The 12,215-nt window shown below is 32.6% G+C and overlaps 1 protein-coding gene across 1 annotated transcript; it reads left to right on the forward strand.

The window, feature by feature from the left end:
• The first annotated feature begins 248 nt into the window (after positions 1 to 248).
• On the forward strand, positions 249 to 7,850 carry LOC132708625 (AP-3 complex subunit beta-2). The gene is made up of 15 exons (XM_060681069.1): positions 249 to 453; positions 510 to 585; positions 645 to 815; positions 864 to 1,024; positions 1,079 to 1,328; positions 1,381 to 1,939; positions 2,384 to 2,604; positions 3,039 to 3,285; positions 3,345 to 3,505; positions 3,561 to 3,733; positions 3,788 to 4,002; positions 4,057 to 4,295; positions 4,383 to 4,521; positions 7,267 to 7,474; positions 7,534 to 7,850. Exons 1-15 carry the CDS (start codon positions 359 to 361, stop codon positions 7,670 to 7,672), a joined length of 3,054 nt encoding a protein of 1,017 aa, XP_060537052.1. The 5' UTR covers positions 249 to 358; the 3' UTR covers positions 7,673 to 7,850.
• Positions 7,851 to 12,215: the final 4,365 nt, after the last annotated feature.

Here is a 12,215-nt window from a genome sequence, read left to right on the forward strand (position 1 = left end):
GTGAAAAACCCTGTATACGCGTTTTTAATTTATTTTTAACTAATAAAAAATATTGTGTAATTTTCTTAATTATAAAATCTACAAACTATACTATTTTAGTGTAAACTAGTTGAAAATTACTATAAATCACGATTCTGGTGCATCCACCAACACTGCAAATTAAACCCCCGCATCCACCATCTTAAAACAAGGATAAAATACAAGTTCGAACCTTGATAGTTATTTATTTATTCTGTGGTAAGGTAAGACACAGAACAAGACGTGTCAAAGGGAAAAATGATTTTAGTTTCAACAATTTGTATAGGATTTGGGAAAGTGCTAAAATAAATTTTGTAAAAAAAAATAGACATCATAAACTATGTCAACAAATATCACATATCGTGGATTTAATTTGGATGTTGAATATGCCGTCGATCCGGCTTCAGGGGGATTTTTCCATTCTGATTTTAAAAAGTATGAGTTATTTATGTTATATCATATTTTTTAAATTATATTATTCATTTTTTCAGACACGACGATCTTAAGGAAATGTTGGACTCTAATAAAGATCACCTCAAACTGGAAGCAATGAAAAGAATAATTGGTGTATGTTACAGTTTATTACCAAAGGTAGAATTTATTTTGTAGACAAACTCATATTTCAGATGGTGGCAAAGGGACGTGATGCATCTGTACTGTTTCCAGCAGTGGTTAAAAATGTTGTGTCAAAAAATATTGAAGTAAAAAAACTGGTTTATGTTTATCTAGAGAGATATGCAGAAGAACAACAAGATTTAGCTTTGCTGTCAATATCAACTTTTCAACGAGCTTTAAAGGTGAATTTAATCCTTGAATTTTCTAATGAATTAGTTATTTCATTCCAGGAACCAAATCAATTAATAAGGGCTGGTGCTTTAAGAGTGTTATCTAGTATTAGAGTAAAAATGATATCTCCTATTGTAATGTTAGCCATTAGAGATGCTTCTTTGGACATGTCTCCATATGTCCGAAAAACCGCAGCTCATGCAATACCAAAATTATACAGGTTGGTATAAATTTGCAGCAATTATCAATGGATTTTAATTTTTCGGTATTTTAGTCTAGATCCAGAGTTAAAGTCTGAATTAGTGACAATTATTCAAAAACTGCTAGCAGACAAAACAGTTCTTGTAATTGGATCTGCAGTAATGGCATTTGTAGAAGTATGTCCAGAACGTGTTGATCTGATACATGAAGTCTATAGAAAACTTTGTGCCTTGCTAGTAGATGTAGATGAATGGGGTCAAGTAACAATTTTAAATATGTTGACAAGATATGCCTGTTCCCAATTTGCTGATCCGAATGTTCATGTATGTCTAAATATTTTGACTTGCTGTTTATTTACTGTAATCATATATTTAGGATGTGGAAGATAAACCAGACCGTCCTTTTTATGACTCTAATTCTGATGTATCAGAAAAACCATCTCAGACTTTAGATCCTGATCACCGTTTATTGCTAAGATCAACTAGGCCACTTTTACAATCCAGAAATGCTGCAGTTGTTATGGCAGTAGCTCAATTGTATCATCATGCTGCCCCACAAAATGAATTCCCTTTGGCTGCCAAAGCATTGATAAGACTATTGAGGTCTCATGTTGAAGTCCAGAGCATGGTACTCAATGCCATTGCCTGTATAACTTCTAAAAATAAGGGAGTGTTTGAAACTTATTTAAAAAGTTTTTTTGTTAGAACTTCTGATCCTACAAATATTAAGTTATTAAAACTAGAAATTTTAACAAATTTAACCACAGATGCAAACGTTTTGATAATACTTAGAGAATTACAAACATATATAGCTAATAATGATAAACATTTTGTTGCTGCCACAATACAAGCTATTGGAAGATGTGCCTGTTCCATTTCTGAAGTCACTGATACGTGCCTTAACGGTTTGGTTTCTTTATTATCCAATCGGGATGGTAAGTGTCCTTTTTCAAATGGCATTATGAATGAATGTGAAATAATTACATCAGAGATAATCGTAGTTCGAGGATGCGTGTTATTCTAAAGCCCTATTAAAATTATGGTCTTTATTTAATATTTATATATTTCTTATTATTTATTGTATTATCAAACTTAATTATTATTTAACAGTTTGTTGTGCTTTCACGAGATCAGAAGAGGTTTTTACTGAAAACAAATAACAATAAAGTTACTTTTTACTGGATTTATTCAACGCAAATAATACCTTCTTGAGAGGTCCAGGGACGAATTTACTGCACTACAAGTTGTCCTATCTCTTACTTTTAATGTTAAATATATTTCTTCTTGTTGAGAACTGTCAGAAAGTTAGAAAAGTTGGTGATTAATGGTGGGGTTGCAACGTGTTTTTAATAGGACAAATTTTCCAACATTTATTGCAGAAGCAGTAGTTGCCGAGAGTGTCATAGTCATAAAAAGATTACTACAAACTCAAGCCGCAGATCCAAAGGAGATTATTACTCATATGGCAAGATTACTTGATAGTATCACTGTGGCTCAAGCTCGCGCCGCGATCTTGTGGCTGCTAGGGGAACATTCCCAGAAAGTTCCAAAAATTGCACCAGATGTGCTCAGGAAACTCGCTAAGACATTTCCTGATGAGGTTAGTCGCCTGAGTGCGCTAATTAAATTATGTCCAAAAACTAGAAAACCACATAGGCAAAAGCTTTAGTTTGACACCAAGTCAGTTATGATTTGTAGGGATTCGTTTTGGCAATAGAATGTGTTTTACAGGGTGGAGAGGATAAACCTGGTTCTGGCCAAAGTATTTCTTTATTCTGATATAATACTAATAATGCAATTATTACTATATTCCAACCAGTTCTCCATGTTGTAGAGTTCACGAAATTACCAATAACTGTGCATCAGGTCATAGGGATTTTTCGCTTGTTGACTATTAGGAAAAATCTGCTCTATTGCCCTATTGCCCTGTACTATTATTACTAACATGCCTAGTGTTTTTAGAGCAAAGTTAAGAACGTTTTTAACACTCACTTGAGCAGTTTAACACTAGTATATTATCATATATATTTTTAGCATGACATTGTAAAACTGCAGGTGATGAATTTGGCTGTTAAGTTATACATAACTAATCCCGAACAGACGTCGTTATTATGCCAGTATATTTTTAACTTGGCAAAATATGATCAAAACTACGATATTAGAGATAAAGCTCGATTACTCAGATATTTTATATCCGACGAAAATGGCAAGCTTGCAGCTTGTGCCTCAAAAATATTTTTATCTAGTAAGCCAGCTCCTATACAACAATCCCATTTTAAAGGTTTGTAATGACAATATTTTGGTTTATTTTACATCTGAGCGAAATTGTAATTATCATAGATCAAGAAGATTTACAGTTAGGCTCCCTGTCTCATTATATCAAGCAACGGGCCGCCGGTTATGAGCCTTTACCCCTCTTCCCAGAACATCCTCCTTCTGGGGAATTCAGAAATGTGGAGCCTATAATAACCGAAAACAACACAAAACTTTATAGACACTCTGTAAGTTGGTGGCTTTTCGAAGTAAGTCTTTCTGGTTTTATAATAATGATTTTAGGAGAAAAAAAGGAAAGACCAATTCTCTTGGGAATCCGTTTCCGAAGTAAGCTCTGCCGAGGAAAGTGCAGATCATTCCGAATCTTCTTCAGAAACTGAATCTTCTGATAGTGAAGAAGACGCTGTTGAAGAAACTAGTGTTGCCGAATCTTTAGATGAAGAATCTGATGATAAGCAAGTATTACCTGTTCAACATTATAATGATTTTGCGACCTGTGATTATTGCAGAAAAACCAGCTCATCATCTAGCGAATCTGACAGTGCTAGTGAAGAATCGGCATCAGAAGAAAATGTAACGACAAATCATTTGGGCAGCGAGAGCGTAAATAGTATCGCAAACACTAATAGCGTCAATAAAACTAAAGGAAAAAAATCTAATTTGGATTTGTTGTTGGATTTTTGTGATGGCGACAGTTCCGCTCCAGTTTTAACGCCGTCGCTTGGTAGTGTACCTCTGTTTACATGTATAACAAAAAAATATGGGTTTAACATTTCAGGTGGTTTTTTCACTCCTACCACTCCTTTAGATCAACCACAACTAATGCAAATTGTGCAACCGCCATTCACAAATACGAAACCAAATGAACTACTCAACAAACTACATGGAAAAGGCTTGTCGGCAACCTATCGTTTTACTCGCAGCCCTCATTTATATTCGCCTAGTATGACAAACATCAACATTACATTCACAAATAATACTGATGAGGATATTCTGGATATAAGATTGGGCAAAAAGGTAACTTGCTTATTGTGTGAGTAAAATAATTAAGAAATATCTTAAAAGTGCGTGCTTTAATTTAAGTAATGTTTTATATCTATACAGAATCTAGCGCTGGGAATGAGTCTACATGATTTTTCGTGCATACCAAAGTTGCCACCGAATAGTTCGCTTCCCGCGACGTTAGGTATTGATTTTAATGACTCCACTCAACCAGCAAATTTTGAAATCGTGTCTTCGCTAGGTGAGAAATGTTATTTAAAAAGAAACGCTTTTCAATAGCAGTATCCTCAAACGCAGCTAGTCTAATAATTGAAAGAAACCTCCACAGGCTGCTGTAATACTATTTACAAATCTTCTGGATTCCTCCTGCCTCGATTATGTTGTATGTTGTCCCTAATTTTCTTTAAATATACCATCATCACAAAACCCTCATCATCATTCCCGTAAAGAAATAGGCCAAATCAATAAGACTCTTCTATCTCTACATCTTGAAATTGCTTCCATTTTGTCCCCATCCAAGTTCCATATGTTTATCCTGTACCCAGAATGATACTCAAAAATTTGTGAAACCCTCAAACTCGTTTCATACTCAACTACCACAGTGGTAAATGTATCATCATACCAACAACAATATTCTGGTTAGTTTCGACGTAGAATAGAATCCCTCTTTACTAAAGTTTCCATTCCTGAAACTCTCAATACTATTTCAGATATATTAATAACGAAAAATACGAGAATCTTCAACGAGATTTTACACAATTAAATTAGAACAAAGTATGTTCAGATTTCACACTTATTTAGTACTTTATAACAACTGTTTCGACAACACCGTGCCTTTATCAAATACAAAATATGACAATATTCCTCCAAAATTATATTCTTTAATCAAATTACACAATGAGGAGATGCCAACTTTAACAAACAAACAAACAACAAACACAACAACAACAAAACTTTAAGTTAAACTTTCAACAACAAAAATCTTAGAATATCATATTGCCTTTAGACCTAGATATGTTGTCAAAAATTCGTTCAATCTAATCAACAAGGGTAATTCTAGTCTCCTTCGACGTCCAAAATCTATTTTCTAGCATTCCACCGATTGACATAATAAACAAAATAGAGAATATTCTGACTCGGAGACAAGTCAACCCTATCATAAAACAAGACTTGTTAGATAGTTGAATAGTTGGTTTAACCAAAATTATTTTGAATTTAATGGTCAATTTTATATTGCTAAAGAAGGAATAATTATGGGAAATCCACTTAGTCCACTGCTTGCAGAAATTTTCATGGACAATGTGGAAAATATCATACATAAACATCCTCTGAATAAAAGATTAGCATGTATAAGCGTATAAAATTTACCATAGAGACGGAACTAGATAACTCTTTGACCTTTCTGGACTTGACTGTAATTAAATTACAGAACAAAATTATATTTTTCCATTTACCATAAACACTTAGACAGGGACACAGTAATTGATAGTAACTCAAATCATCTTCATACACAAAATTGTTCCCTTTTATTCTTTGAACCACAGATTATTTAATGTACCACTTTCTACGGAAAATTTTGAAAAAGAATTAAATATTATAAAACAAATAGCATTTAACAATGAATGCGAACCCTCTTTGATAGATAAGATTATAACCAAAAAACAGTTTCAAATTTATAAAACAATAAAATACATAAGAGAACTAAGAACTTTCGAATTTCGAAACATCTATCTAAATTTGGCCTTTAGATTGCCTTTAAAACGCAAAACGAAAAACTCAAAGGTCCAGAGTCTACAAGTTGAAATGTGGATCATGTCCCAAAATTTATATCGGACAAACAGGTAGAATATTTAAGAAACTCATTAACGCACATAAAACTAACTATGCCATTCATTTGAATTCAGAAATACACAAGTTTGACCATAATTTTGATATTTTACATAATGAAACAAAAAAAGCAAACACTAAATTTCTTGGAAGCTATGGAAATTAATAAAATTTAATTTATTAAAAATTCGAATCTATTACTTAATTACCTGATTTGCGTCTCCGCTGTTAAATTTGAATCCTACACCGGTTATTAAGGATCTATTACTAACTGATTATATATATACATGTGTCATAAATCATTAAATAGCTGTGAAAATCTGAACAAATTTGTTCTAACTTAATTGTGTTAAATGGATTTTCATCAAGTAAAAGCCATCTCAGTTCAATTCAATTTTCATTGAAAAATGCTTGTCTAAAACATATTTTTCTTGTTACGGTCAAATCACCATTTATGGCGAATATATCTATGCAAGCTTTTGAGAACAAAGCCCTCGCACTATTCATTTAAAACCAAAGTTATGGAAACGCTACATTGATGTAAATTTGCTTATTTAGCCTCATAGTCAAGAATCCGGCCGAGATTTTCTTAGCAATTGAATTAGAAAGTAATAATAATCTCCCATTCTTAGATATTCTTATCAATAGAAAACGAGACCTAACATTCTGTTTACAGAAAATCTACGCACACAGACTGATACCTTAACGCATTGTCACATCACCATCCGACCCGAAAATCATCGGTTATCAACTCTCTTATTTACAGACCCAAACTATCTCAACCCTAGTCACCGAACCCAGAATTTACTTGACATATGCTCTTCTCTCTAATCATTTCCACAGTAAAGATATTAAGTGTTAAAAACAAAGAGTCCGAAAGTAACCCCATACTTGCCACTGTTGTCTGTCCTTCCTTACATCCAAAACATATCAAAAGTTCTTAAAAAATATAACGTCAAAGCGAGATTGTCTACTTTTCTTCCAAAAATCTCTCAACAATGTTCATGCCCCTCCTTTAGCTCCGCCCCCCTCAAAGAATATATAAGCAGGTAGAGAGTAGAATGCTAACCAGTTTCAGTTAAGCTCTGAAAAAATCAGCAGAAGATTTGTAAATAGTAGTCTGTAATAAGTCTGTTTGGGGAACAATAATATATTTTAGGTAATTTCAACGTATGCATAAAACCAACTGTGGGTGAATTGCTCAGACCTATCAAAATGTCAACCGGTTTATTCTTAGAGAAACAGTCGAAACTTTGCGGAATGAACGAACATAGTGCAAATTTGCCGGAATGTCAGAATATCGCCGAACGCATTTACCAATTGACAAATTTAGGTCCTTGTGATAATTCTGAAACAAATTATTTTAGGTTTGTTTAAATGGAGGGTTAGAAATGTTTGGCTAGTTGGACAAAACTTTTTCTTCCAGGTTTTCAGGACAAACGTTGACCTCGTCGAGTTTGGCACTAGTTACCGTTCACACTGGCGAAAAACGTATTTTGAGGATTAATTGTGAGAATGTTGTTTTTGGATCTGTTATGCTCAGCGAATTATTAAACAATTTATAAGTTTGTAGAAACTAATTTTTCTTCCATTTTGGATGTATATGTTGTTTTATACTATTTTTGTAATAATATTTGTGACATTCCCAGAACAATTTAAAATTTGTAAATTCTTCATATTGTTGTAGGAAATTACTGTATACAACTATATATATTTCTAACAAATTTATTGATAAATACAGCTCTGCTTACTCATATTTTTGTTGTTTTAATTTTCCAAGTGTGTTAAGAAAAAAAGGAAAAAGAAAAAAATATTTTACATTTATGACACAGGGTGTTTCAAAACGAATGGCCCCTAGAATACCAGCATATTTTTTCTCAAATAAATTTAAAGTTGATACTTACGGTGACAAATATAATTTTATTTTTTCGTTTTTTGTAGGCACAAAAATTTTTGGGAATGAGGAATTAAATGGAGTTTTGTGGCGACTTGTAGATGTAGACTTTTGCAAAAAGCCGTAATGTTTTTTTTGTTTCTCAAATCTAACCTGATAAGAGAACGTCGTCTGGTATTTTCTAAGTAAAAAATTTATTATTGTTCAATACTTGCATTTTAAACCGCAGACCAGGTAATGGCCGACTATTAATTTAGTATTAAAAATATTACTTTTAAGTGGTAATTGCAAGCGGATATCGAAAAAGAACCAAAAACAACCTACTGTGTTTTCTATTACTATTCCAAATGAAAAACCAAAATAAGTAAAATTTTGTTAGACATAATTGTAATTAAATAAAATTCTATTTAATTAATTGACTTAATAATTATTACAAAAAACGAAAACTTAAAGTAGATGTTCTACGTGACTACCAAGCACTTCGATATTTTTTGTAATCTGCTTAATGAAGGATTGTCTTCTTGTAAACAATTGTTTTTTGATTGGGAACCATTAACAGCATCCTGAATTTTACGCCAAAGTTCTTCACAATTGTTTATTGGGCCTTTGTAAACCACTGATTTAATATAGCGCAAAAAACAAAAATCCTGTGGGCCATTCAAGAAACCGACTTTCCATTTATGGGGAAAGTTTAAATTAGCCTATGATGAGGTGGTACTCCTTAAACCAAGATCTATGTAATTATTTATAGCTACTATTGTTATGTATTTAACATACTTTCAAATAATTACACTAAACACTTCCAAATAAACCTTTATTTCTTTAGACTGGAACATCATGCAACATACATAAAACGTGGAAATGGCGCGAATCGGTATGGTGCTAACCTTAGAAGAATAGAATAGAATAGAATACCATCCTAAACAATGTTTAGGATAGTACACTACATTTTCTCCTCGCACTAAAAATAAAACTTACCCTAGTTTTACAAGTCTATTTTCTGAGGAGGTTTAATAATCCTACCTGATCCAGTATTAGTACTGAACTTGAGAGTTCTTGCTTGAAGTCTTCTTGGAGAATGACCGAAAAAATTATTTTGTTTATTAGTTCTTGATAAAGTCTGTTCATAGATATAAGAAAGTGACTAATTGATACGAATTAAGGAAAGACCCGGGCAAGCTGTAAGAATGAAATATGGCCGACAGGTCCATACTTTGCTTAGAATTTAATTATTTGGGGTTTTGTTGGAAAATATACTAAACAATATTTATTTATATATGTATTTATGTTTAAATCGAAAATAATATTACAAATTATTTTTATTACCTACTTAAATTACTTAAAATTATTCACATAATATATCAATATCACTATCGCTATCATCGAATGTTCTAATTATTATTTGTTCTATATTATTTGCAATATGGATATAAGATTGTTCTGCCTTTTCTATATGTTTAACAGAATTTGCCCAACTTTGTGGAGGGATGTTAAAAACTTTGGTTTCTATAAGTTTGAGGACATCGGAGATAACACGGGAGAAAACATTGTTAGGAAGAACGGCAGATTTCAGTTGGTGCCAAACATGTTCAATACACATACAGTGGTAAGATGGAAGCCTTAAAACTGTATGCCCTAGATTTTTTGCATAATTTTCACAGACGTATTCCTTTTGTAGGTTCAAGCTTTTTAGAACCTCAATTAATTGCTTTTTGGTATAATCTTCGTGAAAATAAATGTCGTTATTATACATGTAGTTTTGGATTGTTGCTTTTCTATCACATGAGGACGGGGTTTTAGTCAACTGTCTACTGTGATAACTTGCATAGTCAATTACAATTAGGCTATTAGGGGGAATGTTTGGAACTAGTTTGTTATTAAACCAACTTTCAAATAAATCAGCGGTGGTGTCTTCATGGTAAGCCAGAAAAGAATCTTTAATATTTTTCGCAGACAGAGAAAGCCCATTTGTAATCCAAACATCTTTAGAGCCAGTGCGCAAAATAGTTATTCTTTTACCTCTTTTTGATGGCGCGTTTGTTTTACACTTATCAGTTGAGTCAACCCAACCCTTTTCCGGTTTATCATAAGTGTCGAACCAGATTTCATCCAAGTAAAAAAGCCAATGCCTTTGTTGTTCTCTGTAAAACCTAATTTTTTCTAGATATTCCAGTGGCCATGCCCGAATCCTAAAGAATTTCATTAAAACTTGCCTTTGGTCAATTTTTTTAAATCTAAAACCCATGTGTTGAATACACTTCCATAAGGTAGTTGTGCCACATTTAACACCGGTTTCATCTTTTTCAAGCCTCCTAATTAAGATATCTAATGTAGTCACGCTTTGTCAGCATCGCTTCTTTTTATCCCCGCTGAAATGGGATTATTCCATACAGCTGATGTTGGAATTTTCGTCAATGTGGCCGTTTCTTCTAAAGATGCTTGCTTGCTGGCACCACGTCCAATGAGAGTCAAATAAACATTGTTTACAACTTCGTTAGTCTCAATAGAATAGTGTTTTCTACATACACTATATAGACACACTAGACTCGCACATATTTTGCATAATTCGCACACGATTCAATACACACTGTATTACACACGAAATAAGAATGATTACTAATAAACTTAAACTAAGTAGTATACCAAACCAAAGAATATTAAACACAGGTAGGTATAAAATTTTTTTCTTTTACGGACCACAATTTTACTTGAATCTAAAATTCCGAAACTTAATGAATTTTATGAAAATGACCACCCTTGGATAATTCCATTCAAAAGCAATTGGTCACTTTCTTATATCTATGAACAGACTATACCTCTTTATTGATTGTTCGACTTCTAGTACCGTGGACACAATCGGGGTTTTCATTTGCGTAGAATGTGGCATCTTATTACTAACATTAACGTTGGGCAAAGGTGATTGTGACGAATATTGCTTTGAAAAGGCTTCCTGCACATTAAAATTGTTAGACATAACTCCAGGACAATTTCGAAAATCGTTAGCAGGAACATGTTTGATATTATTATTGATTTTATTATTATTATTAAATAAGTTGAATGACTTAATTTTTACAACTTTGCCTTTCTGCCAAACTTTCAATAGCTTATCTTTAACATACATAACCTGATTCATAGAATTCAATTTAGTTTTTCGAAAAATGTTGCTATTGTCTACATTTGGACGTTTTTTTATTCTGAAAAGGATTCAATAAATCAAATCGAGTTCTTGGTCTTAACTTGAAAATACTTACGGTGTGTTTCTAAATGTAAATAGAAAATTCAATAGCCTGGTTTTTAATACGTACTGACTTATTTCCGCTTTTGCTACGAAAAATAAGGCCTTTTCTAAGTTCTTTTTAATAGTTTGAACACTTGAACAACAGAAAGCTCTAAAATAGAAAACATTTCTTTTAATTTAAGTATTGTTTCATTTGCATTAGTTCCGTTTTCCATTAGTTTGACATCTAACCATTTTGACTTGTCATCAACCAGAATCAGAAAAGAAATATCTATGAAAAAAGTCAATGTTAACCCGGAAAAAATATTTGAAGATGTTGACCAAGACAATAAAGTACTACTATCTGAAAAATTCTGAGTGGTTTAAAAAACGTCGGATAAACTTATAAATTCCTCAATAGCATTATTAACATTTGGCCACCAGTAGTGAGGTCGAAGTAACACTTTAGTACGAACTGTACCTAAGTGTTGCTCATGGAAAAGTTTCAAAACTTCATCTTGCAAGGATATAAAAAATATAAAAACATCGCTCCGTCAAAATTTGCAGGTAATTCAAATGGTCGTGGTACATAAATATTTACTATGCCTGTCCACACTTTTATCTCAAATTCCAGCCCCAAATGTCTGTTTCATGTCACTTACCAGAACACTAAAAAGTATTTATCAAACGGCTTAACATACAGATATCGAACAAGAATACCTTTTTTACTTAGAAAATCTAGTGGGCTTATTAGAAATTAAATTTAAGAATATACAAAAAAATGTGATGGTATTTTTGCAAAAAAAAGTGTGTGCAGATAGCACCATCTACAAATTTTCGAAAAAACTGGTTACACCTTCTCATCTCCGAAATATTTTGATATAAAGGTTATGCTGGTATTATTCTATGGTCCGTTCATTTTGAAACACCCTGTATATTAACGACAATCGATTTGTATTGCAAAATAGATGTCTCAACCACAAGAATTCATACCGCT

Source organism: Cylas formicarius, unplaced genomic scaffold (genome assembly GCF_029955315.1).
Source record: "Cylas formicarius isolate icCylForm1 unplaced genomic scaffold, icCylForm1.1 PGA_scaffold_12__32_contigs__length_19106922, whole genome shotgun sequence".
NCBI lineage: Eukaryota > Metazoa > Arthropoda > Insecta > Coleoptera > Brentidae > Cylas > Cylas formicarius.

Excerpts from the sequence above, each read along its gene's own strand:
- LOC132708625 (XM_060681069.1), top strand. The coding sequence starts at position 359 with ATGTCAACAAATATCACATATCGTGGATTTAATTTGGATGTTGAATAT. Across the intron at positions 4,522-7,266 it reads TGAAATCGTGTCTTCGCTAG|GTAATTTCAACGTATGCATA; the intron begins GTGAGAAATGTT and ends AATATATTTTAG. Across the intron at positions 7,475-7,533 it reads TCTGAAACAAATTATTTTAG|GTTTTCAGGACAAACGTTGA; the intron begins GTTTGTTTAAAT and ends TTTTTCTTCCAG.